General features: G+C 43.9%; 1 protein-coding gene across 10 annotated transcripts in view; it reads left to right on the plus strand.

Moving 5' to 3' along the window:
- The window catches only part of mok (MOK protein kinase), a 187,162-nt gene that overhangs the window by 99,328 nt on the left and 60,028 nt on the right, over positions 1-27,806 (plus strand). For 5 of the 10 annotated variants that reach the window (XM_086002955.1, XM_086002954.1, XM_086002949.1 and 2 more), the window contains 4 exons: positions 6,781-6,959; positions 14,440-14,541; positions 26,700-26,726; positions 26,860-27,033. In XM_086002955.1, the coding sequence (XP_085859081.1) occupies positions 6,781-6,959; positions 14,440-14,541; positions 26,700-26,726; positions 26,860-27,033 (482 nt within the window). The remainder of the gene's footprint in view (positions 1-6,780; positions 6,960-14,439; positions 14,542-26,699; positions 26,727-26,859; positions 27,034-27,806) is intronic. The other 5 variants (XM_086002956.1, XM_086002957.1, XM_086002950.1 and 2 more) reach the window with 2 other exon arrangements.

Here is a 27,806-nt window from a genome sequence, read left to right on the forward strand (position 1 = left end):
GGCCAGGAGAAACAAGCCATTGACATGCCCTACCCCCACCCCTCAGTGGAAGAGACAGGGTACTGCGACATAAGTAGCTGGTTGGGGGAGGAGTGGGGGCGGGTGTGGGTGTGGAGTTCTGCCAGGCTCCACCCTGGAAACAAATTAAAGTTTCCTCCATTGTCACTCCTTTATAAATATTTTTAAACGTATTTTTAAATGTAGTACTGTATACTCTTCTTTAGTGAATAATTAATTGGTTGTAAAGCACTTTAGAATATAAATGCAACTTCTTTCTTTCACAACCTCAGAACTTTACAGAGAATTAAATACATTTGAAGTGTAGTCACTGTTGTAATGTAGGGAATCACGGCAGCCAATTAGAACACATCAGGGTCCCACAAACAGCCTTGAAATGCATGACCTGATGATCTTATTTTTTGCGATATTGGTTGCTCTAGCTTTACCTCTACCTATGCTCTAGTAGACTACTTTCTCATGCTTCACAGTGACATACCCACCAATGGCCACTACACAGATAGTATCAGGTAGAAAACTCCTCTGTACTAATCATTTTTAACGACTGTGACTTTGTTAAATTCACTAATGCCACGTCTGACCTCGAACAAAATACTCTATTTTTGAGTTCAGCCATGAAATGTTGCACAATTTCATTATTAGTAACCTTAATGAGGTCTTAACAGGCAAAGAATAAATGTCATGCTAATATACATGGATGAATGGTCCATGAGCACTTTCTACTGACAGTACACCCTTTTGTAGTTACATCTGTTTTTTACCTCAACATTTATGCCACAGGGAACTGCCAGGCACCCAGATAAAACATCACCGGAGTCGATTACTTTGTTTGGATTTTGGACAACAGATGCTTTATTATCTCCATAATGAAAGAATGATAAATAATAAATTATAGTGAAAGTAAATTCATTTTATGTTTTTCACACTTTTGTGCTTGTTTAATATATTTTGCTCCCGTAATTGCCTTTTGTGTGTTGTGAACTCTGTATTGGTTGTCCATGTGTCCTAATACTAAATGTCGTCTTATTAGAAGTAGCATTGATGGGTGGCTGTACAGCCAACTGGCGATCTGCAGATGATACAGTAGGCTAGCTATCTGAACCTGCAATAAACTCTGATGGTTCTGCATAAGTGCTGGGATAACCTTGTTGAAGGAACAAGAACTAGGCTATTTGTTAATGGAGGAGAAATGGAGAAAAGTTATAGAGACGATTCTCAATTTCATCGCCTGAAACAAAGTGTCTGAGGGTAAGCCCAAGATCATACATTACACAATCTCCACAAATTTCCCCCTCCATACCCTACAGACCTTGTGGCCTTTTTAGTTTTTAGAGACAGCCATTACTGACACTTTTATAGGGTTACATGAGTGTGAGCCGATTGATTTCAATCTGTAGTCTCTGGATCCTAGGATGTATGTGCGGGAATTCCAGAGAATCTGCAAGGTCATCAGATTTTATAAAAATTGAATTCACAAAAACTTACCCTTACAAATATATTTTTTGAAGCCATGGTGCATTTGGATTGTATGGTACTTACAGGAGGTTTACGTTGATGCATTCTCGTTTCTTGACATTACTGTGCTTGAATTGAGAACAATTAGGTATTTGGGTTGAATTAATGTATTTGTTCTCGGTCTGTAGTGTATAGAGGGGGAGATTTGTGGAGATCGTGCAATGTCTGATCTTGGGCTTACCCTCAGACATTTTGCTTCAGGCAATGACATTGAGAATCGTCTCTGACATAAGAAAACTACTAGGCACTTGGTCTGAGTATTAAACAAGGCTTTAATCAACTGTTTTCAACATGGAGATCTAGTTGTATCACAGAATCACAGAAACCCCACAGTGCAGATAGAGGCCATTTCGGCCCATCGAGCCTGCACCGACACATATCCCACCCGATCCCCGTAACCCCTACACCAACACATATCCCACCCTATCCCTGTAACCCCACGTATTTAATCCCCCTAACACTAAGGGTCAATTTATCATAGCCAATCAACTTAACCCGCACATCTTTGGACTGTGGGAGGAAACCGGAGCACCCGGAGAAAACCCACGCAAACACGGGGAGAATGTGCAAACTCCACACAGACAGTCGCCCGAGGCCGGATTCGAACCCGGGTCCCTGGCGCTGTGAGGCAACAGTGCTAACCACTATGCCACCGTGCTTCACTAGTTCCTGTTAAATAATGTCCTGAGCAAGCTGGGCCCATGCCCAAGTATTTATACTCTCCCTGGACAGCGCCACCAGCAGGCTGCCCAGCATTACTTCATAAGTCATTTCCACATGAATGACAAGATTCATGTCAGTCTCTATAACTTTTCTCATTTCTCCTCCATTAACAAATAGTATAGTTCTTGTTCCTAGGTTTCTCTTAGGTCCTCCGTGTTGTCTTTTGTCATGTAGATGACCATGGTGTGCAAGATGGAGATGTGTCTGTGGGAGATGTTGAAAGTTGGAAGCTCCAAGGTGAAAGGGAAGAGGGGGTATGATTTCACTTGGTTCATGAGGTAGCAGTAATGGTTGTGCTCGGAGAGGTGAAATAAGATGTGTCTGTGGGAGATGTTGAAAGTTGGAAGCTCCAAGGTGAAAGGGAAGAGGGGGTATGATTTCACTTGGTTCATGAGGTAGCAGTAATGGTTGTGCTCGGAGAGGTGAAATTTGTCAGCTGACTGATGAAAAGGCATAATCTGGCCTACATGGAGCAGTTGGCTTAGTCTGCTGATCCTTTTCTCAAAGCAGGCTCTTAATCCACTTTGGGAGCACCCCATTGTGCCAGATTGATGAGAGGACTGATGGATCCAGAGGGACCTTCAGAGGTGCAGACCTTCCTTTAGACTGAGAGGACTCATGAAAGTTTGGTCCATCTATCATCAAATTTCTTGTTTTTCTGTATTTTTTTAAATATTCATTCATGGGATGTGGACGTCGCTGGCAAGGCCATCCCTAGTTTCCATTGAGAAGGTGGTGGTGAGCCGTCTTCTTGAAGCGCTGCAGTCTGTGTGGTGAAGGTACTCCCACAGTGCTGTTAGAGAGGGAGTTCCAGGATTTTGACCCAGCAACGATGAAGGAACGGCGATATACTTCCAAGCCAGGATGGTGTGTGACTTGGGGGGGAACTTGGAGGTGGTGGTGCTCCCATGCGCCTGCTGCCCTTGTCCTTCTAAGCGGTAGAGGTCGCGAGTTTGGGAGGTGCTGCCGAAGAAGCCTTGGCGAGTTGCTGCAGTGCATCTTCTAGATGGTACACACTGCAGCCATGGTACGCCGGTGGTGGAGGGAGTGAATGTTTAAAGTGGTGGAAGGGGTGCCAATCAAGTGGGCTGCTTTGTCCCGGATGATGTCAAGCTTCTTGAGTGTTGTTGGAGCTGCACTCATATAGGCCATCACACTCCTTGTGCCTTGTAGATGGTGAAGAGGCTTTGGGGAGTCAGAAGGTGAGACACTCGCCGCAGAATACCTAGCCTCTGACCTGCTCTTGTTGCCACAGTATTTATGTGGCTGGTCCAGTTAAGTTTCTGGTCAATGATGACCCCCAGGATGTTGATGGTAATGCCGTTGAATGTGAAGGGGCGGTGGTTAGACTCTTGCTTGTTGGCGATAGTCATTACCTGGCACTTGTGTGGCGCGAATGTTACCTGCCACTTATCAGCCCAAGCCTGAACGTCATCCAGGTCTTGTTGCATTCGGGCATGGACTGCTTCATTATCTAAGGAGTTGGGAATGGCACTGAACACTGTGCAGCCATCAGCGAACATCCCCATTTCTGACCTTATGTTGGAGGGAAGGTCATTGATGAAGCAGCTGAAGATAGTTGGGCCTAGGACACTGCCCTGAGGAACTCCTTCAGCGATGTCCTGGGGCTATGATGATTGAGCTCCAACCACCTCAACCATCTTTCTTTGTGCTAGGTATGACTCCAGCCAGTGGAGAGTTTTCCCTCGATTCCCGTTGACTTCATTTTTACTAGGGCTCCTTGATGCCATACTCAGTCAAGTGCTGCCTTAATGTCAAGGGCAGTCACTCTCACCTCACCTCTGCAATTCAGCTCCTTTGTCCATGTTTGGACCAAGGCTGCAATGAGGTTGGGAGCCGAGTGGTCTTGGCGGAACCCAAACTGGCATCAGTGAGCAGGTTATTGGTGATTAAGTGCTGTTTGTTGACTTAACAGCAGGTTATTTCTGCAGCTGTATATGCTAATAAGAACATGTTTTCTACATCAATAACACCGTTTTGCTTTAGGTAACTGTTTTGGAAGTTAGGACCGTGTCTTTGGGATTCTGTCAATATTTGTCGAGTTTTCCAGACACACAACAAATTAAAAACCATAATGCTTAACTGGCAGTTACTGTGCTACTCCATGCATGCACCTACTAGAGGGAATCTCTATACAGGAAACTTTGGTTTATCCGGAGGTTAACTGTCTGGAATGCTCGAGCCACCGGCAAAAATCAGGAGCCGTTTCGTTAGGTTTTTTTTCTTTTCGTTGCTTTTTTTTCACCAGTTAGGCTCTGCAAGGTCTCGCTGAAGCTGTTGCTAAGCTACAGAGACGCTTGCAAGGTACGGCTGACTGTTTAGAAGCTGTTGCAGGGTTTGTTGCCAGATACGGAGCTCAAAATCTCCGTATGTTTCAACATTAGCGCTGGTTTGTCCGGCAGTTTTGATGGGACGGCAACAGCTCGGTCCCGTCGGTGCCGGATAGCACAAAGTTTCCTGTACTGCCCACTGATTTCTAAGAGCATAGAATATTGGGCATTTATGAAGTCTCTGAATTCCTCTGTAACTGTTCTCCAAGTGAGTTGAAGCTGGCCATGACTGCATCTTGGAGTTTCATCACTTTTGGTCAGGACATCAGGAAAACTCCTGCTGTGCTTTGAAAAGTGCCACAGACAGGACTTTGGCTTAACTTCTTATCTGAAAGACAGCATGTCCAACAATGCAGCGCTTCCTCAGTAATGCACTAAAATGTCAAACTAGATTATGTGCTCAAATCCACAGTGGGACTTAAACACACAACCTTCTAATTCAGATGTGAAAATGGTACCAACTGAACCAAGCTAACACTTGTCCAACATAATTGAAGTCTGCCCTGCAGATTCCACTGGTGTTGCCATGTGCTCAATGGGAAACTTGAATGCAGATAACCATTGGTGAAACCTAACCATTCCACCTTCCAATGCCATGCGTATGCATACAAATTTTCAACATAAGCCCAGTGTTCTAACAGCTTTGGTTGTAAAGTAGGCCAACTAAGATCTGTAGTAGCAGCAGCAGCAACAACAATTTAAGTAGTGCCTTTAACATAGAAAATCGTCCCAAGGCGTTTCATGTGGTACTGGACTTCCAACTTGTGGGAACTCTGAGCCCTTTCCACGTCCTTTGTTTAGGGTGGGCAGAAGCTGCCCACAAACAAGGCTACTGGATGCTCCAGGGTAAGGCTGGAACCCAGTGTTTCCCTATTCCAGTAGAACTTGTGGCTGTTCCGCCGGACTACAACCGGAATTATAGTGGGAGTCCACCAGAACAGCCAAGCAATTTTGGGCCCAGAGTGTCATCAACAAAATTATTTTTTAAATCAACTAGTTACAAAGAATTATGAATTATTTAAACAAAAAAACCCCATAAAAGGCACAGCACAGAACAAGGCCATTTGGTCCATCGTGTCTGTGGCAGCTCTTTGCTCGAGCGATCCAAACTAATTCTGATACTCTGCTGTCTCCCTGTAGCTCTGTATCTTACTCTGCTTCAAATATTATTCACATTTCCTTTAAAAGATGCAATGGTATCTGCCTCGATTATTCCCTGTAGTAAAGCATTCCATATTCCAACAACTGCGTAAAGAAATTTCTCCCAACCTATTTCCTCACTCTCTTAGTGATGGTTTTAAATTGACCCCTTGTCACTGACTCTCCAACCAGAGCAAATAGTCTATCTCTAGTCATTCTAACAAAACCTTTTATAATTAAAGAAAGTTGTATTTTGTCACCTCTGAGCCTTCTCTGCTCGAGTGGAAATAATCCCAGTATCCCAAGTCTCTCCTCATAACTATAGTTTCTAATCTCTAGAATTGTCCTGTTCGATTTCTTTCTATATAAGCTTACATGTTAACTGTTACTTGAGCAGTAAGGATTGCTGTCAGTCCAGAAATCGAGCTTACCTACAAAATGTGATAGGATAGCCATTTTGGGGGAATTATGAACAAAGATTATCTGTAAGAATTGTCAACTCTTATTGTGCCGAAATGAATAGCCATCTTAAAAAGTGATTATTGAGGGCTATACAGTGATTTGGGATTTACACTGAAATAAAATTTTAAAAAGACTAAAAGAAGAATGGGTTTGAGGGTTGAGTCTTATCCTTGTGAAAATTGTAACGGTAACAAATGATTATGACTGATTTTATTTTTGTTTAAATAGTGAGTGGTGATAACCTACAGAGAAACTAATTTGGAAGAGAAGCTGAATGTGCCTCAGATTAAAATTACATAAATTATTGAAGCACACTAAATTATTTATTTGTATTTTAATTATTTATGATGATTCAGTTCTATTACACTGTCTTAGCTTAGTAACTTCTTTCAGCCAGTCCCTGTGATGTCAAGACTAAACAAAAATATTTAAAAAAGGAAACTGAAATGGATAAATGAAGTGTATGCTATGATTCTTTTCTGTAACTGATTTCTAAAACAGCTTTTTAATATAGAAAGGTAATATTGATAACTACTCCCATGTTTTAAATATACTGGGTTTACTGTTGCAGCAAAACTTGCTGAAGTTGGCAGATTTTGGTTCCTGTAGGAGTATCTTCTCAAAGCAGCCATATACAGAATATATTTCCACCCGATGGTATCGAGCCCCAGAGTGCCTTCTTACAGATGGGTACTACAGTTTCAAAATGGACATCTGGAGCACTGGCTGTGTTTTCTATGAAATAACAAGGTGAAGTTCAAACTTTAAGTACTGTTGTAGAAGCATTATTTGATATGTTTATGCCTTTTGAGCCATTTGACATCTCAGTAAAGTTGTACAGCTAGTTAACTAAGCAGTAGCTTGGGATCCAACAGAGCATTAGGATCGTGAATTTTAATTCCCAGTTTTAACTGATATTCTAGCTTGTGCCACTATTTGACTAGGTATTAACTTTCACTAAAAAGCAACCAATCAAAAACCACAGTGTCACCTACAGGGGTAACAGGTAATTGCAACATGTAGACACTTCTATAATCCGATTTCCCATAAGAACTAGTTTACATAGGAATTTTCAATGGAACGCACACCCCACATACTGAATTTAATATGTTATAGATATAATATATACTAGTACCTCTCACATAGCATTATTCGTGGATGTTCTGGGACATGGGCCAGGGAGCAGAATGGAATAACTTTTCTCTGAAAAGGGCCCCATTGCACAGGAGCCTCATGCTTACTTTCTGTTTCATTCATGCATTGTTTTCCTTTCCTCTACACGTGCATGACCTGAGATCTCAGTACCTTGACTGCTGCTTTCTCCTTTGTGATGTGCATTAGTAGGAGTATGAAGTTTCCTTGGTTTCAGAACATATGCAATGGTGATTTTTCCTATCGTTTTGTATACACGCAATCTCCGGCTGCAGGAAAGCCACTGCTGTTTGAATGAATATGATTGTTCACCAGAGTATTGAATGACACAAGTATATGTGGGGTTAGAATACTAAAGAGGAACTCTCTCAATGCATAATTAATCAGGTTCTGTTCAGCCAAATTGATAAATAAAATTATTGTTAAACATTTAGAATGTCAATAGTATTGGCAAACTGGAAATGTTTCTGAAACTGAGGGAAATGTTGGTAAATAAATTAGTATGTAGGATTATATAGTGTTTCTAATGTTTCTGATGAAAGAAAGCAAAACAGCAGTGTAGATTAACTGAAAACGATAAAACACTGCGCAGGCGCACTAATGTAGACGCACCAATAGGTGCTTCCTTACCCATCATTGGGCGTTAACTTTGTCTCAGTGGTCGGACGGTTACCTCTGAGGCAGTAGTCATGTGTTCAAGCCCCAGTTCCACAGATCTGAGCATGTAATCTAGGCTGATACTTCATACAGTACTGATGGAGTGCTTCACTGTTGAAGGTACTGTACCATCCTTCCTATGAAACGTTAAACTGATTCTCTGCCCGAACTCTCAGGTGGACATGAAAGATCCCATGGTCGTGTTTTTAAAAAAAAGGGTACAGGAATTCTCCTGGTGTTCTGGCTACTCTTTATCCCTCAACCACTAAAACAGATTATCCGGTAATATATTTCTTTTTGTTTGTGGGACCTTGCTGTGCGCATATTGGTTGCTGTGTTTCCCTACATTACTGCAGTAACTATACTTCAAAAGTACTTCATTGGATGTGAAGTGCTTTGAGGCATCCTGAGGGTAGTGAAAGGCCGTAATATGAATTTGGGTTCTTGCTTTTTCTTTCATCTAGCACTTTTATTATAAACATGACAATCCCATAGCGGCTGGGCTGGCACTTTAATCAGAGCTGCTTAATTCATGTCCATCATACCTGTCAGAACTCCGTATTTAACAAAACAGACATTGTCATAATTGATTAGTTGCTGGTTTAGTGACTGTGAAAGTTATTTAGCACTTGGGATATATAATTGTTAAAAAAGGAAAAAGACTTGAAAAGATTTGAAGTTGTATAACGTTTATCAGGTGTCTCCAAATTGTCCCCCTAGCTCTGTAACCTTCTCCAGCCTTACAAACCGTTCTCTCCCAAACAACTTCTTCCTCTGACTGGCTTTTTGTACATCCCCACCCCTCTCTTTGACCCACCATTCATAGCTGTGCCTTCAGCTGCCTAGGCCTCATGCTGTGGAATTCCCTCCCTAAACCCCTCTGCTTCTTAAGCACCCTGTCCCTCTTTAAGACCCTCCTTGAAACCCAACTCTTTGACCAATCAGTTGGTCACCCTATCTAATGTCTTTTTCTTTGGCTCAGCATCCATTTTTGTCTAATTACGCCTATTGTGAAGCGCCTTGGGACATTTTTCTAAGTTAGAGGCATTACTGTATATCAATGTAAGTTGTTCACATTTGGCCACAAGATCAAAAGATAATTATGGATGAGGAAGGCAATTTGGGATTTCTGATAGTGCCACAATGGGCTGATCTTGATGTCATTTATATTAAAAATGTTACTATTAAGTTAAATGTAGCTCTCGGCGTTAAAAGTAGAGAACTGCAGAGATGGAAAATGTAGATTAGGATTCAGATGAAGAGTCTGAATCAGAATGCTTTTGACAATGAAAATTAGTTTAGAGATTCCAGTGAATATTCACACCTTTTATCAAAGTTTACTCCTGATAATCAATTCCATAATTTTACGTGGGATTGAAGTAAGATGAATGGGTCTGTAGTTGCCTGTGATTGATTTATAGCACTTTTTAAGTATGGTCATCATATTAGCCTGTTTCCAACCTGCTGGTGTCTCCCTGGTATCCAGTGACTCCCTCATACTGATTGTCAATGCCTCACAAGTTTCCTCCTTCGTTTCTCTTAGCACTCTTCGATAAATACCTTCTATCCCATGGGAATTATTGGTTTTCAGCCCTTTAAGCCCATGTAGGCGTTCTATCTTATTTATATAAAAGTCATTAATTTTGCCTAGGCTATCTATATTTGGGAAGGATATGTTGCTCATGTTCATGCTCATTTCCTACATTACAACAGTGACAACACTTCATTGGCTGTAAAGCGCTTTAGGACGTCCGGTGGTCGTGAAAGGCACTATATAAATGCAATTCTTTCTTTTCTTTCATGTCTACCCTTGTGAATACTTGGAGAAAGTAATCATTCAGAATGTTAACTGTTTTGTTAGTTTCCTCAGTTTCAGGCTCATTTGCATGTGTCTGCAGCTATGCTTTTTTGGTCTCTCTTTGCCCTCCGATCACTATCTTAACATGTTTCTGCATAGAATGATACAGCACAGAAGGAGGCCATTCGGCCCATCGTGCCTGTGCCGGCTCTTTGAAAGAACTATACAATTAGTCCCACTCCCCTGTTCTTCCCCATTGCCCTGCAAATTTTTCCTCTTCAATATTTATACAACTCCCTTTTGAAAGTTATTATTTAATCTACTTCCACTACGCTTTCAGGCAGTGCATTCCAGATCATAACCACTCAATGTTTTCCTCATGTTGCCTCTGGTTCTTTTCCAATTACCTTAAATCTGTGTCCTCTGGTTACCGATCCTTCTGCCACTGGAAACAGTTTCTCCTTATTTACTCTATCAAAATCCTTCAAGATTTTGAACACCTCTATCAAAGCTCCCCTTAACCTTATCTGCTCTAAGGAGAACAACCCCAGTTTCTCTAGTCACTCCACTTGTTCCTCATCACAATGAACCTCATCCCTTTTCTTGCTGCAAGATTTGTAGATGCCATTTTTTCTCTTTGTTTCACTTTTGATTTATTGATTTATCTATTTAGGACCACGCTTGTTTAGTGTGCGCTTGCTGGGTGTAATTATATATTTATCCTGCATGTTCAGCGTTATGCCTTTAAAAGTGCTCTATATGCCCTTTACTGGAGTGACTTTGAACAACCCCCTGCAATCAATTTGCTTAAATTGTTCCCTCAGTTCTTTGAAGTTAACTCTTTTAAAGTGATACAGGTAGACTACCTTTTATCCGAACTTCCGAAAACCGAAACCCTCTAAAAACCGAAGATTTTTTCGTTCAGCGTAAGTCGTGCGCACGACATGACCAGAGTGGCGCACGACCCCGACCCCCCCGCCGACCCCCGACCCCCGCCGACCCCCCCCGACACCCCCCGCCCCCGCGGACCCCACCCCCGCCGACCCCGACCCCCCCGCCGACCCACCCCCGACAAATTTCCCAGTCTTATAAAATACCTTCCGAAATCCGAAATTTTCCGAAAACCGAAACACGGCTGGTCCCGAGGTTTTCGGATAAAGGATAGTCTACCTGTATATGGTCAGAAGTGCAGATGTTCGCTGATGATTGCACAGTGCTCGGTTCCATTCGCACTTCCTCAGATAATGAAGCAGCCTGTGCCCACATGCAGCAAGACCTGCACAACATTCAGGCTTGGGCTGATAAGTGGCAAGTAACATTCACACTACACAAGTGCCAGGCAATGACTATCTCCAACAAGTCTAACCACCTCCTCTTGACATTCTATGACATTACCATCATTGAATCCCCCACCATCAACATCCTGGGGGGTCACCATTGACCAGAAAGTTAACTGAACCAGCCACATAAATACTGTGGCTACAAGAGTAGGTCAGAGGCTGGGTATTCTGCGGCGTGAGACTCATCTCCTGACTCCTCAAAGCCTTTTCACCATCTACAAGGCACAAGTCAGGAGTGTGATGGAATACGCTCCACTTGCCTGGATGAGTGCAGCTCCAACAACACTCAAGAAGCTTGACATCATCCAGGAGAAAGCAGCCTGCTTGATCAGCATCCCATCCACCACCTCAAACATTCACTCCCTCCACTATCGGCGCAACATGGCTGCAGTGTGAACCATCTAGAAGATGCACTGCAACAACTCGCTAAGGCTTCTTCAACAGCACCTCCCAAACTCGCGACCTCTACCACCTGGAAGGCCAAGGGCAGCAGGCGCATGGGGACACCACCACCTCCAAGTTCCCCTCCAAGTCACATACCATCCTTACTTGGAAATATATCGCCCGTTCCTTCATCATCACTGGGTCAAAATCCTGGAACTGCCGACCTAACAGCGCTGTGGGAGTACCTTCACCACAGGGACTGCAGCGGTTCAATAAGGAGGCTCACCACCACCTACTCAAGGGCAATTAGGGATGGGCAATAAATGCTGGCCTTGCCAGCGATGCCCACAGCCCGTGAATTAATTTTTAAAAAAATATCTAGCTCCTGATATTAGATATTTCTGAATTCTGGATTATGTTGACTTAATCATTCTGTGGTTACTGTCCCCCAATGGTACCACAACTTCCATTTTCTGTATGTTGTCCAGGTCATTTACGAATACCAGATCAAGATGAGCGCTGCCTCTTGTGGCTTCCCTTATGCACTGAGTATTGAAGTAGTCATGCATTATGTTAACTAACTTTGATTCTAAATAATTTGGGTTTTCCCAATTTATATTTGGTGATAAATTACTTAGAAGTGCAGTGCTTGTTTTTACATAGGCAAAATTAATGATTCATAAATGTGTAATACATCACCAATTTATTTAAACTTGTGTGTTAGTGGGAGATCTATCAAAATATGTTATATTTTTAACTTGATATGAATGAGATTTGACAGGTTTTTAAAATAATATTTTCCTAAACATCGCTTGTATATGTGTGTGTACTAAAAATCTAACTTTCTGTGTCATGATCTCCGATTTCCAACAGTCCTGCTCAATTATTTATTTATTCCCCTTTTTCCTGACTCAACAGGAGAAAATTGCACAGGCCTAGAAATTATGGCCCGTAATTTGCGGTCAGCGGCGAAACAAAGCCGTTTGTCGCTGGCCCTGAAGTAAGCTTCCTACAAAGATCTTGTGATCTCTGTGGCGAGAAGTTTGGCTTTTCTGACATTCAGTTGAGATCAGTGTAAGTTAATGGGGAATCCCTAACGTGAGCTGCTGTGACGTCAACAAGTTGTCTAACCAGCCAATCACAATGCACAATTCTCACAGACTCTTGTGGATTTCCTTATGCAAAGGAGTCTTGAAGCAGCCATGTTATTACCCACCGCAAATTCCGGCCCTATATTTCAAGGCTCTATTGAATGTGGATGTGTGCCAGAGGATTGGAGAGTAACCAATGTAGTACCCATTTTAAAAAAAGGAGACAGAGCTAATCCGTGTAATTACAGGCCAGTTAGTTTAGCTTCTGTGGTTGAGTTTTTAGTTGAGGGTGAAATTACCACATTCATAAATATTGAGAAAATGGTTAGAAGTAACCAGCATAGATTTTGAAAGGGATGACCATGCTCGACAAACCTCTTAGATTTCTTTGAAGAGATAACAGACAGGAAATGCAGTAATGTAGTGTACATGGACTTCAAGAAAGCCTTTGACAAGATAAAGCACAGGAGATTAAGAGGTATGGAATTGGGGAGAGGATAGGAAACCAGATTAAAAATTGGTTAGAAGAGAGAAAACTGAGTAAAAGTTAAGGGCAGTTGTTTAGTGTCGTTGGAAGTGGGTAGCAGTGTCCCACAGGGTTAATTTCTGATGCCACTTCTGTTCACTATGTATATCAGTGATTTGAATATAGGCCGAGAGGGAGTGGTGTCAAAATTTGCAGATTATACCAAAATAGGAGGAATAGGGAATTCTTTAAAAGACCAAATGAAGTTACAAAGGGATATTGATAAGATGGGGGAATAGACTAAAAGTGGCAGATGGAATTCAATGTCAATAGGTGTGAGGTGATACATTTTGATTAAAAAAATAACAGTAGTAATCAATGTTCCCTCTAATTTTTTTTGGGTGCACGGTCTCTTTGAGTGGCTGCACGACCCATTCAGAATTTCTCACGTGCGGTTTCTCCCATTTAAAAGCCGGTAAGCGGCCTGCGCGGGACCTCCAGACCACTGAGCGGCCGCACAGCTTAGCGGGAATGTAGGTAGTAATTATACTTTGAATGGATGTCGGCTTGGTGCTGTGGAAGAGCTGAGGGATTTGGGGGTACAAGTTAATAGGACATTAAAGACAGCACCTCAGGTTGATAAAGCTGTAAAAAAAAAAGCTAATAGAGTTCTAGGTTTTATCATAAGAGGGTAGAATGTAAAAGCCAAGAGGTAACAATGAGCCTATATAAAATCTTGATAAGACCTTAGTTAGAGTAGTATGCATAGTATTGAGCTGCACCCTATAGGAAGCATACTGTTGCTTCAGAGAGGGTACAATGCAGACTCACTATGAAGAAAAGACTTGAAAAATTGGGGCTTTTTTGCATTAGAACAATGTAGATTATATGATAGAAATGTTTAAAATTATGAATGGACCGGACAGGCTAGATAGAAGTAGACCGTTTCCAGTAGTTGAAGGTCCAAGAACGAGAGGCCATAGATACAAGATTAAATGTAGGAGATTTAGAACAGAGGGCAGGAGAAACCTCTTTACAAAGAGAGTTGTGAGGCTGTGGAATTCACTTCCAGGGTTGGTGGTTGAGAGGAAACTATGTCAACATTAAAGATTAGATTGGATAGGTGGATGAAAGGATATGGGAACAGAGTGGGTAAATTTTATTAGAACTATTGGCTCACGTGATGGGTAAACACTGACATGGACTGGTTGGGCCAAATGTTGTAACCTCTATGTATTTCTAATGCCACAGGAGATCCAATATACACACGCATAACTGATTTTCAACATAGTGAAATACACAATCATTACTTAAAATTTATTTCAAGAATTTTTCCCTGCAGCCTACAGCCGCTTTTTCCTGGTTCTAATGAAGTTGACCAAATTGCAAAAATCCATGAAGTTGTTGGCACTCCAAACTCTGAAACCCTTAGAAAGTTCAAGCAGTAAGTACATCCTAAATTACAATAAACATTGATACCTATCAGAATTTAGATTTTGACCCATGCTTTTTAATGGCTCTACAGGATGCATATACCAGGAGAGAGCAAGAGGAGTACATGTTGACTGACTCATGTTTTATCTCTTTACATCAAACATTTTCTGCTCTACTTGGCATCTTCTCTTGATGACCTGGTTGAGATCCAGAACTTATCACATACGTATAGCAATTGTAAACATGAAACTGTGTTCTACCACTCTGTGGTGCAGTTCTTCAGGGCTTTGATATACAGCACCGCTGGAGTAATATTTAGTTGAAAACTTTGTTTTCTTAATTCTGTTAAGGTGATGACTGCAACCATTTATAGTTGTAGCTGTGTTTCGCTCTGTGGTTTACTAAAACAGCACCTTTTTGTCTTGACTCATGCAGTATGTAATGTGATTCATAACATGAGGACAGAAACATGAGTGGGAAGATTTCCGCTGTTCACTGTTTATAGTTCTATATATATACAATTACGATTTTGTTATACATAGTAAATAGTAGAAATCTTCCTCGTAGATTTATTTCAGGAAGCACTAAGGTATATTTTATTTTATTTGGATCTGAACAGAAAATTTTTATCTACATCTACACCATGCACTCAAGATGCTTTGCATTTTAAAAATAATATTTTAGTTCCAATGTAGTGAGTCACACACAAACACTTAAAGAGTGATGTAAAATAATATAAAGACACTCAAATTATTTATTCTAAGGTTTACTTATTATTTTTGCACACATAGCATTAAGCTTTTTGGTTTCATGTTAAACTTTTTATGAACCATGAAACAGTAAAGCCAGTAGATGTTTTGGCCTAATGGCAGTTCATGCACAAATTCACCAATTGCTGTTAGCAATCAATGTGTCTTCTTAGCCATGGCATTAATGAAATAGATAATCCCAAGCAGACAAAGTGAAAATAGATTATGGTAGAGTCCATCTAGTCCTTCAGTAAGAAAGCCTACATTCACTTTAGCATGAAACAAGATCTCCGTGGTCCTTTTGCTTCCCCTCATGGCTGAATACAGATGGGGAAGTATTAAAAGGATATGGAAAATAACTGAATTAAAGACTGTAAAACATTTATTCTTCATTTCAGTATCCTCCACACACTGCAAGAGTAAGCCCAAGTTGTCAAGAAGGAAAAAATATCCCTTTAGAAATGATTTTTTAAAATTCGTTCCTGGGATGTGGGAGTCGCTGGCAAGCCCAGCATTTATTGCCCATTCCTAATTGCCCTTAAGAAGGTGGTGGTGAGCCGCTTTCTTGAACCACTGCAGTCCTTGTAGTGAAGATATTAGTAAGGGAGGGAGTTCCAGGATTTTGACCCAGCGACGATGAAGGAATGGCAATATATTTCCAAGTCAGGATGGTGTGTAATTTGGAGGAGAAGTTGCAGGTGATGGTGTTCCCATGCGCCTGCTGCCCTTGTCCTTCTAGGTGGTAGAGGTTGCGGGTTTGGGAGGTGCTGCCGAAGAAGCCTTGGCGAGCTGCTGCAGTGCATCTTGTAGATGGAACACACTGCAGCCACGATGCGCCGGTGGTGCAGTGGGTGCCAATCAAGCAGGCTGCTTTGTCCTGGATAGCGTCAAGCTTCTTGAGTGTTGTTGGAGCTGCACTCATCCAGGCAAATGGAGAGTATTCCATCACACTCCTGACTTGTGCCTTGTAGATGGTGGATAGGCTTTGGGGAGTCAGGAGGTGAGACACTCACCGCAGAATACCCAGCCTCTGACCTGCTCTTGTAGCCACAGTATTTATGTGGCTGGTCCAGTTAAGTTTCTGGTCAATGGTGACCCCCAGGATGTTAATGTTGGGGGATTTAGCGATGGTAATGCCGTTGAATGTCAAGGGGCGGTGGTTAGACGCTCGCTTGTTGGAGATAGTCATTGCCTGGCACTTGTGTGGCGTGAATGTTACTTATCCAGGTCTTGCTGCATTTGGGCATGGACTGCTTCATATAGATATGTGAAGAGAAAAAGATTGGTGAAGTCAAGCGTAGGTCCCTTGCAGTCAGAATCAGGGGAATTTATAATGGGGAACAAAGAAATGGCAGACCAATTAAATACATACTTTGGTCCTGTCTTCACAAAGGAGGACACAAATAACCTCCCAGAGATGTTAGGGAACATAGGGTCTAATGAGAGGGAGGAACTGAATGAAATCAGTATTTGTAGGGAAATGGTGTTAGGGAAATTGACGGGATTGAAGGCCAATAAATCCCCAGGGTCTGATAATCTACATCCTAGGGTACTTAAGGAAGTGGCCCTAGAAATAGTAGATGCATTGCTGATCATCTTCCAACATTCGACAGAATCTGGAACAGTACCCATGGATTGGAGGTTAGCTAATGTTACCCCACTATTCAAAAAAAGGTGGTAGAGAGAAAACGGGGAATTACAGACCGGTAAGCCTGACATCGGTAGTGGGGAAAATGCTAGAATCCATTATAAAAGATGTAATAGCAGAGCACTTGGAAAACAGTGACAGGATCAGACAAAGTCAACATGGATTTACAAAAGGTAAATCGTGCTTGACTAATCTACTGGAATATTTTGAGGATGTAACTGATAGAATAGATAAGGGAGAACCAATGGATGTGGTGTATTTGGACTTTCAGAAGGCTTTCGATAAGGTCCCGCATAAGAGATTAGCGTGTAAAGTTAAAGCACAAGGGATTGGGGGCAAGGTACTGACTTGGATAGAGAACTGGTTGGCAGACAGGAAGCAAAGAGTTGGAATAAACGGGTCTTTTTCCGAGTGGCAGGCAGTGACTAGTGGGGTACCACAGGGATTGGTGCTAGGACCCCAGCTATTCACAATATATATTAATGATCTAGACGAGGGAACTAGTTGTAATATCTCCAAGTTTGCAGACGACACAAAGCTGGGTGGGCGTGTGTGCTGTGAGGAGGATGCCGAGAAACTCCAGTATGATTTGGACAGGTTGGGTGATTGGGCAGATGCAGTATAATGTGGATAAATATGAGGTTATCCACTTTGGTGGCAGAAACAGGAAGACAGATTATTATCTGAACGGCAATAGATTGGGAAAAGGGGAAGTGCAACGGGACCTGGGTGTCCTTGTGCACCAGTCGCTGAAGGTAAGCATGCAGGTGCAGCAGGTGGTTAAGAAGGCAAATGGTATGTTGGCCTTCGTAGTGAGAGGATTCAAGTACAGGAACAAGGATGTCTTGCTGCAGTTGTACAGGGCCTTGGTGAGACCACGCCTTGAGTATTGTGTGCAGTTTTGGTCGCCTTATCTGAGAAAGGATGTTCTTGCCATGGAGGGAGTGCAGCGAAGATTCACCAGACTGATACCTGGGGTGGCAGGAATGACGTATGAGGAGAGATTGGGTCGACTGGGCTTATACTCGCTGGAGTTTAGAAGAATGAGAGGGGATCTCATTGAAACTTATAAAATTCTAACAGGACTAGACAGACTAGATGCAGGAAGGATGTTCCCGATGGCGGGGGAGTCCAGAACCAGGGGTCACAGTCTAAAGATAAGGGGTAAGCCATTTAGGACAGAGATGAGGAGGAATTTCTTCACCCAGAGAGTGGTGAACCTGTGGAATTCTCTACCACAGAAGGCAGTTGAGGCCAATTCATTAAATATATTCAAGAAGGAGTTAGATATATTTCTTAAGGCTAAAGGGATCAAGGGATATGGGAAGAAGGCAGGGACAGGATACTGATGATCAGCCACGATCTCATTGAATGGCGGAGCAGGCTCGAGGGTCCGAATGGCCTACTCCTGCTCCTATCTTCTATTTCTATGTTTCATTATCTGAGGAGTTGCGAATCCAACTGAACCTTCCTTCTTCTTTTTAGGCAGTCCCTCGGGAACCGAGGATGACTTGCTTCCACATTAAAAATGAGTTTGCAGGTGACTGATTAGTCCAATGCGGGACCTACCGTCTCTGTCACAGGTGGGGCAGACGGTGGTTGAAGGGGCGGGTGGGTGGGGTGCTTGGGTTGACGTGCGCTCCTTGCGCTGCCTGCGCTTGGCTTCCGCTTGCTCACGGCGAAGAGACTCGAGGTGTTCGGCGCCTTCCCGGATGCTTCTCCTCCACTTTGTGCGGTCTTGGGCCAAGGATTCCCAGGTGTCAGTGGGGATGTTACACTTTTTCAAGGAGGCTTTGAGGGTGTCCTTGAAGCATTTCCTCTGCCCACCTGGGGCTTTCTTGCCATGTCGGAGCTCCGAGTAGAGCGCTTGTTTTGGGCGTCTCATATCGGGCATGCGGACGATGTGACCTGTCCATTGGAGCTGATTGAGCGTGGTCAAAGCTTCGATGCTGGGGATGTTGGCCTGAGCGAGAACACTGACGTTGGTGCGCCTATCCTGCCAATGGATTTGCAGGATTTTGCGGAGGCAGCGTCGGTGGTACCTCTCCAGTGCTTTGAGGTGCCTGCTGTACATGGTCCATGTCTCTGAGGCATAAAGCAGGACGGGTATCACTGCTGCTCTGTAGACCATGAGTTTAGTGCCGGGTTTGAGGTCCTGGTCTTCAAACACACTCTTCCTCAGGCGACCGAAGGCTGCACTGGCACACTGAAGGCGGTTTTGGACTTCGTCATCGACATCTGCCCTTGTTGACAGTGGGCTCCCGAGGTATGGAAAGTGGTCCACGTTGTCCAAGGCCTTGTCGTGGATTTTGATAATCGGGGGGCAGTACTGTGTGGCGGGGGCAGGTTGATAGAGGACCAACCAGTTGGTAGAATACTGTGCAATCATCAGCGAACATCCCCACTTCTGACCATATGATGGAGGGAAGGTCATTGATGAAGTAGCTGAAGATGGTTGGGCCTCGGACACTGCCCTGAGGAACTCCTGCAGTGATTGCAAATTATTGCTACTTCTTTTAAGACATTTTGATATTAAGGATGTTGACTACACCATCTTCCTTTTTCACATCCTGCAAACCCACTGTTCCACATCTTTGCTTGATGTCAGCTGGTCAGGGCTTCTTTTGTACTTGTGTCCCAAATAGTTTAGTAATTTGAAAAAGGAGTAACCTATTTGTAAACCACAACACATTTACTCAGATTAATTCAGTTAATGTTTTCCTGTTCTTATATTTTTACCTTTCTCTTCACTAAAGACAGTGGGTGAAACTTTCAACTTTGTTCTGAGTGTAAAATGTGCGGTGGTGGATTGACTTCAATGGAAGGAAAATCGGGCAGAGTGTAGAACATACGCTTAATCTGATATCGCCACTTTCATCTTTTACTCAATCCCTGGAACTCCCACTTGGTAGATGGTTAATGGCCACAGCAATTGTTGAATCAAGTCAAACTGGAAGCATATTTTTCTGTTAAGACTGTCTTGTCTAAGCCGCAAACCAGTCTCCAACTGAATCCATTTTCCTGTTCCTCTCTGTCAACAGGATCTTGTGCTGGCTCACAAGACTATGCATGGGTTCCTCTCTCACCAGAAATTCAACAGGCCTCACATCTACCTTCCTCAGTGACAAATATCTGCTTTACTTTGGCTTGATTGTTATACTTTCCTGCTTCATCAACATTTCCGGCACTTTAAGAACATAAGAAAATAAGAAATAGGAGCAGGAGTAGGCCATTTGGCCCTTCGAGCCTGTCAGTAAGATCCGTTTGTTCAGGTGGACATTAAGGATTTCATGGCACGATTCAAAGATGAGCAGAGCAATCTCCATTTGTGCTAGCCGACATTCTTCACCCATCAAACGCCATCAAAACAGATTTAGCTCTTCATTCATCTCATTGATGCTTATGGGGTTTTCCTGTGCACAAAATGGCTATTATGGTTACCTACACAACAGTCATCATACTTCAGTAGTAATTCATTGGCCACGATTTTGCCATTAGAGGCGGGATCGCGGCGGGAGAGATCGTTGGCGGGTCATGCTCCTGGCTCCAGCCGCTCTGTGAAAAGGATTTTACGTTAATTGGGCTTGTTAAGCCCGCTCGGCGCGTTACCCGGCCCAATTACAAGGTGCAGGTCTGGTGATATCACCTGATGACGCGTTTGATGCCAGTATATTTAAAGGGGCCATGTCCCCATTTGCTCTCAATTCTGATTTAATGCTCCTGAGTGCTGGTTCAGACAACAATGACTGCAGATTGACAAAGGGCTGCGCCACATTTCAATGATGACTCCCTCCATGTTCTTGTGGAGGGAGTCAGAGGATGCTGGGAGCTTCTATTCCCTGGGGATGGAAGGAGGAAACCTCCTCAGCAGACGAACGCAGCCTGGCTGTAAATAGCCGAGGAGGTCACTGCAAGGTGATAGAATTATTTTCCATACATCTTAGTTAGCATTCATAAGTGACTCATATGAGGTCTGATGTTAAGATAAATTGAATGCTCATCATGTGCATAATGGGATGTGTCTGCAATCTACATATCACATGTCTAACTCCTGCTGTTACTCTCCCACAGGACCATCAAGAGTCCCCCCCTCCCACTGCCCAGGAGGAAAAGCAGGAGCACTCCTCAGAGGATTCTCCAGCCTCTGACGGAGCAGCATCAGCAGAAATGAGTGCACCCAGTACCAGTGCAGAGATGCACACCTTGGTGGGTCCTATGCGAGATAGAGTAGTGTTGTCACCTGGTGTATCAGAAGTCACAAGTGAGCAAGATCAGATGGTGGAGACAGGGACAGCAGTGGAGACTCTTCGTCAGAGGCCGCAGGAGTCTCCTAGCTCTGCTGAGCTGCATGCAGACGCTGAGCCTTGGGGGGCCATCCAGGAAGAGGGTGATCCTGGAACTTCAGGAACAAGTTCAGGAGGCTCTGACAGGGTTTGCAACCACAGTGACTGCGAGTGTGCAGAGAATGGAGCAGTCCAGCTCAGAGGACGGGTTTGGAGATGGGTCCGCTGTCAAAATCGAAATGATTGACAGTGGGTTCGATGTAAGTTTCCAAAGTGTCGGGTCTGCGATTGCAGAACAGACCCAACACCAAGCAGCAGGGGAGGCATTTAAGATAGTTAAATGCTTGTTAAACGCTTGTTAACTACTATTTTGCCAGCCTATTTCTATTTTACCACATTTTTAACGAGATTCACGTTGTTCGGAGATCACGTCAGTTAAGCAGGTCGAGAGTTCAATCGAGCTGAATAGATCACAGCTGCAAATGTAGTATAAAAGCTAACATTTCACGTCGGTTCACTTTCCAGTGTCAGAAGTTGCTGATTTCAGAATTTGGAAGACACATTTGATCTTTATTGAGGCTGTAAGTGTGTGGTGTAAACTCTATATCCACTGTCACCTCCTTGGAATAACCTCTCTCCCCATTGACAGATTGCTTCTAACATCTCATCCTCACCTGCCATTTATAACAGCAGAATGGGAATGATTTTTACTCTCTCACCCTGGTCCTCAGAATTTGACCATGATCAGCCGCAGCAGCAGCAGAACCAGGCACACCAGCAGCACCAACAACAAGAGCGCTGAACTTCTCCTCAACCACCTGCTGCTGCACAGGGCAGAGGGCATCAGAGCAGGGCTGCACCCTGCCGCAGGAGATACCTCCCAACACAGGGTTTACATGCAGAGGATGAGCTTCCTCAACATGACTGAGCAGAAGTGACAAAGGAGGCTGAGACTATCGTGACAGGTAGTTGCAGACATTTGCACAATGCTCGATCAAAACCTGCAGCCCAGAGGAGCGGGTGGACACCCCTTAGCAGTGGCTGTCAAAGTCACCACCACCCTCAACCTCATTGCATCAGGCTCCTTCTAGGGATCTGCAGCAGACAGTAGCAGCATCTCCCAGTTGGCTGCCCACAGATGCATCACGCAGGTTACCGATGCCCTCTTTGACAAGTCCACCAATTACATCCACTTTTCCACTGATGAAGCAAGCGTTACCGAGTGGGCGCTCAGCTTTGTCAATCTGGCTGGCTTCCCACGGGTGCAGGGTGTCATCGACTGCACACATGTGGCCATCAGGGCACCCCATCAGAACCCAGCAGTATTTGTCAACTGCAAGGGCTTCCACTCCCTTAATGTGCAGCTGGTGTGCAACCATAGGAAGAGCATCATACATGTGTGCGCCAAATTCCCAGGCAGCTGCCATGACTTTTACATTCTGTGCCAGTCCACTGTCCCCCAGCTCTTTGCACCGCCAAATGAACTTTCCAGCTGGCTCCTTGGAGTCAAGGGCTATCCCCTGAAGATGTGGCTAATGACACCTTTGAGGAGGCCATCAAACAAGTCTGAGGAGCGTTATAATCAAAGCCACATTTCCACCAGAAGTCTTGACATGAATCTTGTCATTTATGTGGAACTGACTTATGAAATGATACTGGGCGGCCTGCTGGTGGCGCTGTCCAGGGAGAGTATACATACTCGGGCATGGGCCCAACTTGCTCAGGACATTCTTTAACAGGAACTAGTGAAGGACACAACTAGATTTCCATGTTGAAAAACAGTTGATTAAAGCCTTGTTTAATACTTAGACCAAGTGCCTAGTAGTTTTCTTACGTCAAGTCTCATAGAGCAAACAATAGGGTTGCTCAAAATGCACTGCAGATGCCTGGACAGATCTGGTGGAGCCCTTCAGTACACACCAGCCAGCATCTCGAGAATCGTCGTTGTCTGCTGTGCCCTGCACAACATAGCACTACAGTGAGGATTAGCGCTGCATGAGGCACAAGGCGCAGAGCGCACAGCCTCTTCAGAGAAGGAGGAGGAGCAGAATGAGGTTCAGCATGACGAACACCTGGAGGAGGCGGCTGTCCCAATGCGACCAGAACGCGAGCACATTGCTGCCCGTGATGCCAGGGATGGCCTAATCCAGCGGTTCCCAACCTTTTCCTTTATGCGGACCACTACATCGTCATCAAAAGCTTTCGCGGACCACAACGTGTATCAAATATGATACATACGAGGTACACGTGATTATATTTATTATTACATTATCATAATTTTTTTTTCACGGACCACCTGCAGTACCCTCGCGGACCACTGGTGGTCCGCGGACCACAGGTTGGGAACTGCTGGCCTAATCAATGCCAGATTCACCTAACTTTAAGCTGCCACATATGCATGAAGGTTGGCATCACCCCACTTCAACACCATAAAGCATCTCTACAATGAACTGTGCATTCCTTGCACTGTCAGCACCATTGCTGGACATAAAAGGCGACCTTACCCTTCACTCTGCCACTTGCAATTGTGAGCACACATATTGCAACGAATGCAAACATTCAGAAAAAATTAATTTATTACAACAAAGTAAAAGAACAGAAACTTAACATTCATTTATAGCAAATCACCCAAGTGACTACCCTTGTGACTATTTATGTGGGATCTTTCTTTTACGCATGCTTCTATGTGGTGCTATCCCTGTGGCTTCAGCGTATGTAGAGGCAGTCTGCTCACTTCCCTTCTGCGCTTGCTTAGATGCCTTTGGCAGTTGCCCTCTGGGTTTTGGAGCCAGTAAGGGCCCCGCCAAAGTCTGCTTCTCCTACGGCTGTGCAGGGGCAGACTCGGCCATCACTGGCATCTGGCGTTCTGACCGAGGGGTTGGCAAGGGGGTGGAAGTTTGATCGCTTGGAGAGGAGCCCCCACTTCTATGTCCCTTCCCACCATCATCCCTCTCATGGGCCACCCGCAATTCTCTGCTAGCAAGTAGATGGAGAGCACCTTGCTGCACATCAGTGGGTAATGAGGACCCATGTCTGTACTGGCATTCCTCATAACAAGGACGTCCATGAACCTCTGGTTTCTCTCCTCAATAGATGTCCATCTATCCTCCATAGATGACCATCTATTTAGAAGTGTTACCATGTTCTCCTGAGTCTGGCGATTTATGTCCTCCATGGAGGTGGCCATCCTTTCCATGGCAGAACCTACAGTGGCCAGTGCGTGCGCCATGGCATTGCTCATATTGGAGATGGACTCCTACATTCTCTGCACACTCACAGTCACTGTGGATGCAAACCCTGTCAGAGCCTCCTGAACTTGTTCCTGAAGCTCCAGGATTGCACTCTTCCTGGATGGACCGCAAGGCTCAGCGTCTGCATGCAGCTCAGCAGAGCTAGGAGACTCCTGTGGCCTCCGATGAGGAGTCTCCACGGCTGTCCCTGTCTCCACCATCTGATCTTGCTCACTTGTGACTTCTGATACACCAGGTGACAACACTACTCTATCTCGCATAGGACCCACCGAGGTGTGCGTCTCTGTGCTGGTGCTGGGTGCACTCATTTCTGCTGACGCTGCTCCGTCAGAGGCTGGAGGATCCTCTGAGAAGTGCTCCTGCTCTTCCTCCTGGACAGTCGGGTGGGGGGGGAGGGGGCTCTTGATGGTCCTGTGGGAGAGTAACGACACGAGTTAGACATGTGATATGTAGATTGCAGACACATCCCCATTATGCACATGATGAACATTCAATTTCTCTTAATATCAGACCCCATATGAGTCACTCATCAATGCCGACTAAGATGTATGGAACATAATTCTGTCACCAGGTTGTTCTAATGAGCCCCTCTCTCCGTCCCCCACTTCAGGCTGGTCAATGACCCCTGTTATGTCCAGAGCTGCCTCCTCAGCATTGGTGAGCACAGCCAATGATGGCGGTCCTCCTCCTGTGTTCTCCCTCTCCCTTATTGTGGGCTCCCTTTTCCTACAATGAAGGAAACAAGAGAAGTTTGAATGAGAGTGATGGAATGAGTATAAAGAATGGATGGGATAGATGTTTAGAGGGAGACTATGATTGAGTGGGGTGCCAATACCAAGTTGCCTCCTTTTGAGTTGTTAGTTGTTGTCATTGCATACCAATGAGGGTGGGTGCGAGGGGTGCATAGTAAGATGGGAATGTGATTCTGTACATAGGGAGAGACGGATGGGTGATGGTGCAAGGGATGTTGGGGTGAGTAAGTATGTGCAGGCGTAGGGTTGGCAATGCAGGGTGATGGGGATGTGATGACAGGCACAGCAGAATGAAGGTAACTGCTTTTACATAGGATTACATAGGATATATGGCACAAAAACAGGTCATTCGGTCCAACCAGTCCATGCCGGCATTTATGCTCCACTCGAACCTCCTCCCGTCTTTCCTCATTTAAATCTATCGGCATAACCCTCTATTCCCTTCTCCCTCATATGAATGTCTAGCCTCCCCTTAAATGCATATAAAGTATTTATACTTGCTTTTCCTGAACACAGAAGATCATTAAACCTCTTCCTACATTGCACCCAGGTGCGAACAAACACCTTGCAGTGACCTCCTCAGCTATTTGCAGCCAGGCTTCCTTCGTCTGCTGAGGAGGTCTCCTCCTTCCATCACCAGGGAATAGAACCTCCCAGCATCCTCTGACTCCCTCCACAAGAACATGGAGGGAGTCATCATTGAAATGTGGCGCAGCCCTTTGTCTATCTGCAGTCATTGTTGCCTGAACCAGCACTCAGGAGCATTAAATCAGAATTGAGAGCAAATGGGGACATGGCCCCTTTAAATATACTGGCAACAAACGCGTCATCAGGTGACATCACCAGACCCGCACCTTGTAATTGGGCCAAGTAACATGCAGGGTGCGTAAAATCCTTTTCGCAGAGCGGCTGGAGCCGGACCGGGACCAGCCAACGACCTCTCCTGCCGCGATCCCGCCTCCGATGGCGAAATCGCGGCCCCTATGTTTAACCTGCACTGGTGTAGTACTGTATGGTTACTTTACTGCATCCGTTTTTTTCTGGTGTATCCCAACTCCTGCTTGCCTTGAACAATCATCCACACCTAATACAAAGTATGCAAATTTGGTTCTTATAATATCCCTATCTACCCTGGCTGCAATGAGCAAGGATGAGGGCAGCTTGGTTGGTAGCCAATGCCTTCAGCAGTGTTGCGTGCATCCCAACCACTGCATAATGGTTGCAATGAATAACCACCATTGCAACTGTCACTGAATCCTTGTTGGACAATTGGTGGCTACTATAACTGTACCCTCGACTGTATACAGTTATTTATGATTATTGTTGTGTTCTGCTTTTGTTAGCGGACAGAAGATGCTTTTACAATATATAGGAGGAGGGAAGATCATTTGATTCACATTGTCAAGATCAAAATTTCTTTAAAAGGATGAAGCCCTTGTGATTTTCCCTATTAACAATCTTGGGTTATTCCTGTGGTCTGTGAAGGTTGCTTAATGAAGATGATCATACAAGGTAGGTAATATATAATTCTTCAGATATTGAAGTTTATACAATGTTGTGTGGTTTCTTCTGTTAATTTTTTCAAAGCTGCTTTTTGAAACTATTTGAGTAAAATAATTACCATTTTATATGATTTTCAATGTAGAACACGGTCTATGAGTTTTGACTTCCCACAAAAAAAGGGAACCGGAATATCTTGCCTCATTCCGCGCACTACCTCTGAGAGTATTTCACTGATGCATGCAATGATGGAGTATGACCCTGAAGAAAGAATCACTGCTAAGCGGGCATTACAGCATCCTTACTTTCGCGAATTGAGGTGAGCTAAAGTTTCCAATCAGTGTAACACTTGGTTATTCCTCTCATTCAGTTTTAATTCTGTCTTTGGCCACAAAAACTACTAATGTTTTATCTGCACTGTTAAAATCTTTACATTTCTTGTGATAAAACAAGCTCTTCTACACCTGTCACCAGGTGAATTTTCTACATTTGTATTGATATTTTTTTAATGTTTCCCTTTAATACTTTATTAAAATCATAACCTTTTATTCTGCACTTTCAGAAATGGATTTGTGTTTATAGGTATAACATTGAAATATCCTCATTCTCTACTCCTTCCACAAAAGGAATGCTAATTGGCATATTTTGGATTGTTCACCTTAAAAACAGCAGTAAATTTACTTCGATTAAAAAGTTGGTAATCCCAGTGTTTGGGGTGAAATTTTATTCAGGGTTTTCAAAAGGATAATTACTTCAATAAATATTACTGACATTCTGCTGATTTTCCTATTGGGTTTTCCATCAGTGCCAAAATTTGTTTTTTTTCTATCAGGGCCCTGGGATCAAACTAGTATAATACCCCAGAACATGAGTAAGAAAGACTTGCATTTATATAGCACCTTTCACGACCACTGGACGTCACAAAGCACTTTATAGCCAATGACATACTTTTGAAGTGGAGTCACTGTTGTAATGTGGGAAACGCGGCAGCCAATTTTCACACATGTGAAAATGACCAGATAAGCTGTTTTTGTTTTTTGGTTGAGGGAGAAATATTGTCCAAGACACCAGGGATATCTCCCCTGCTCTTCG

Source organism: Somniosus microcephalus, chromosome 12 (genome assembly GCF_052327205.1).
Source record: "Somniosus microcephalus isolate GS21.2 chromosome 12, FLI_Smic_1.0, whole genome shotgun sequence".
NCBI classification, from domain to species: Eukaryota; Metazoa; Chordata; class Chondrichthyes; order Squaliformes; family Somniosidae; genus Somniosus; species Somniosus microcephalus.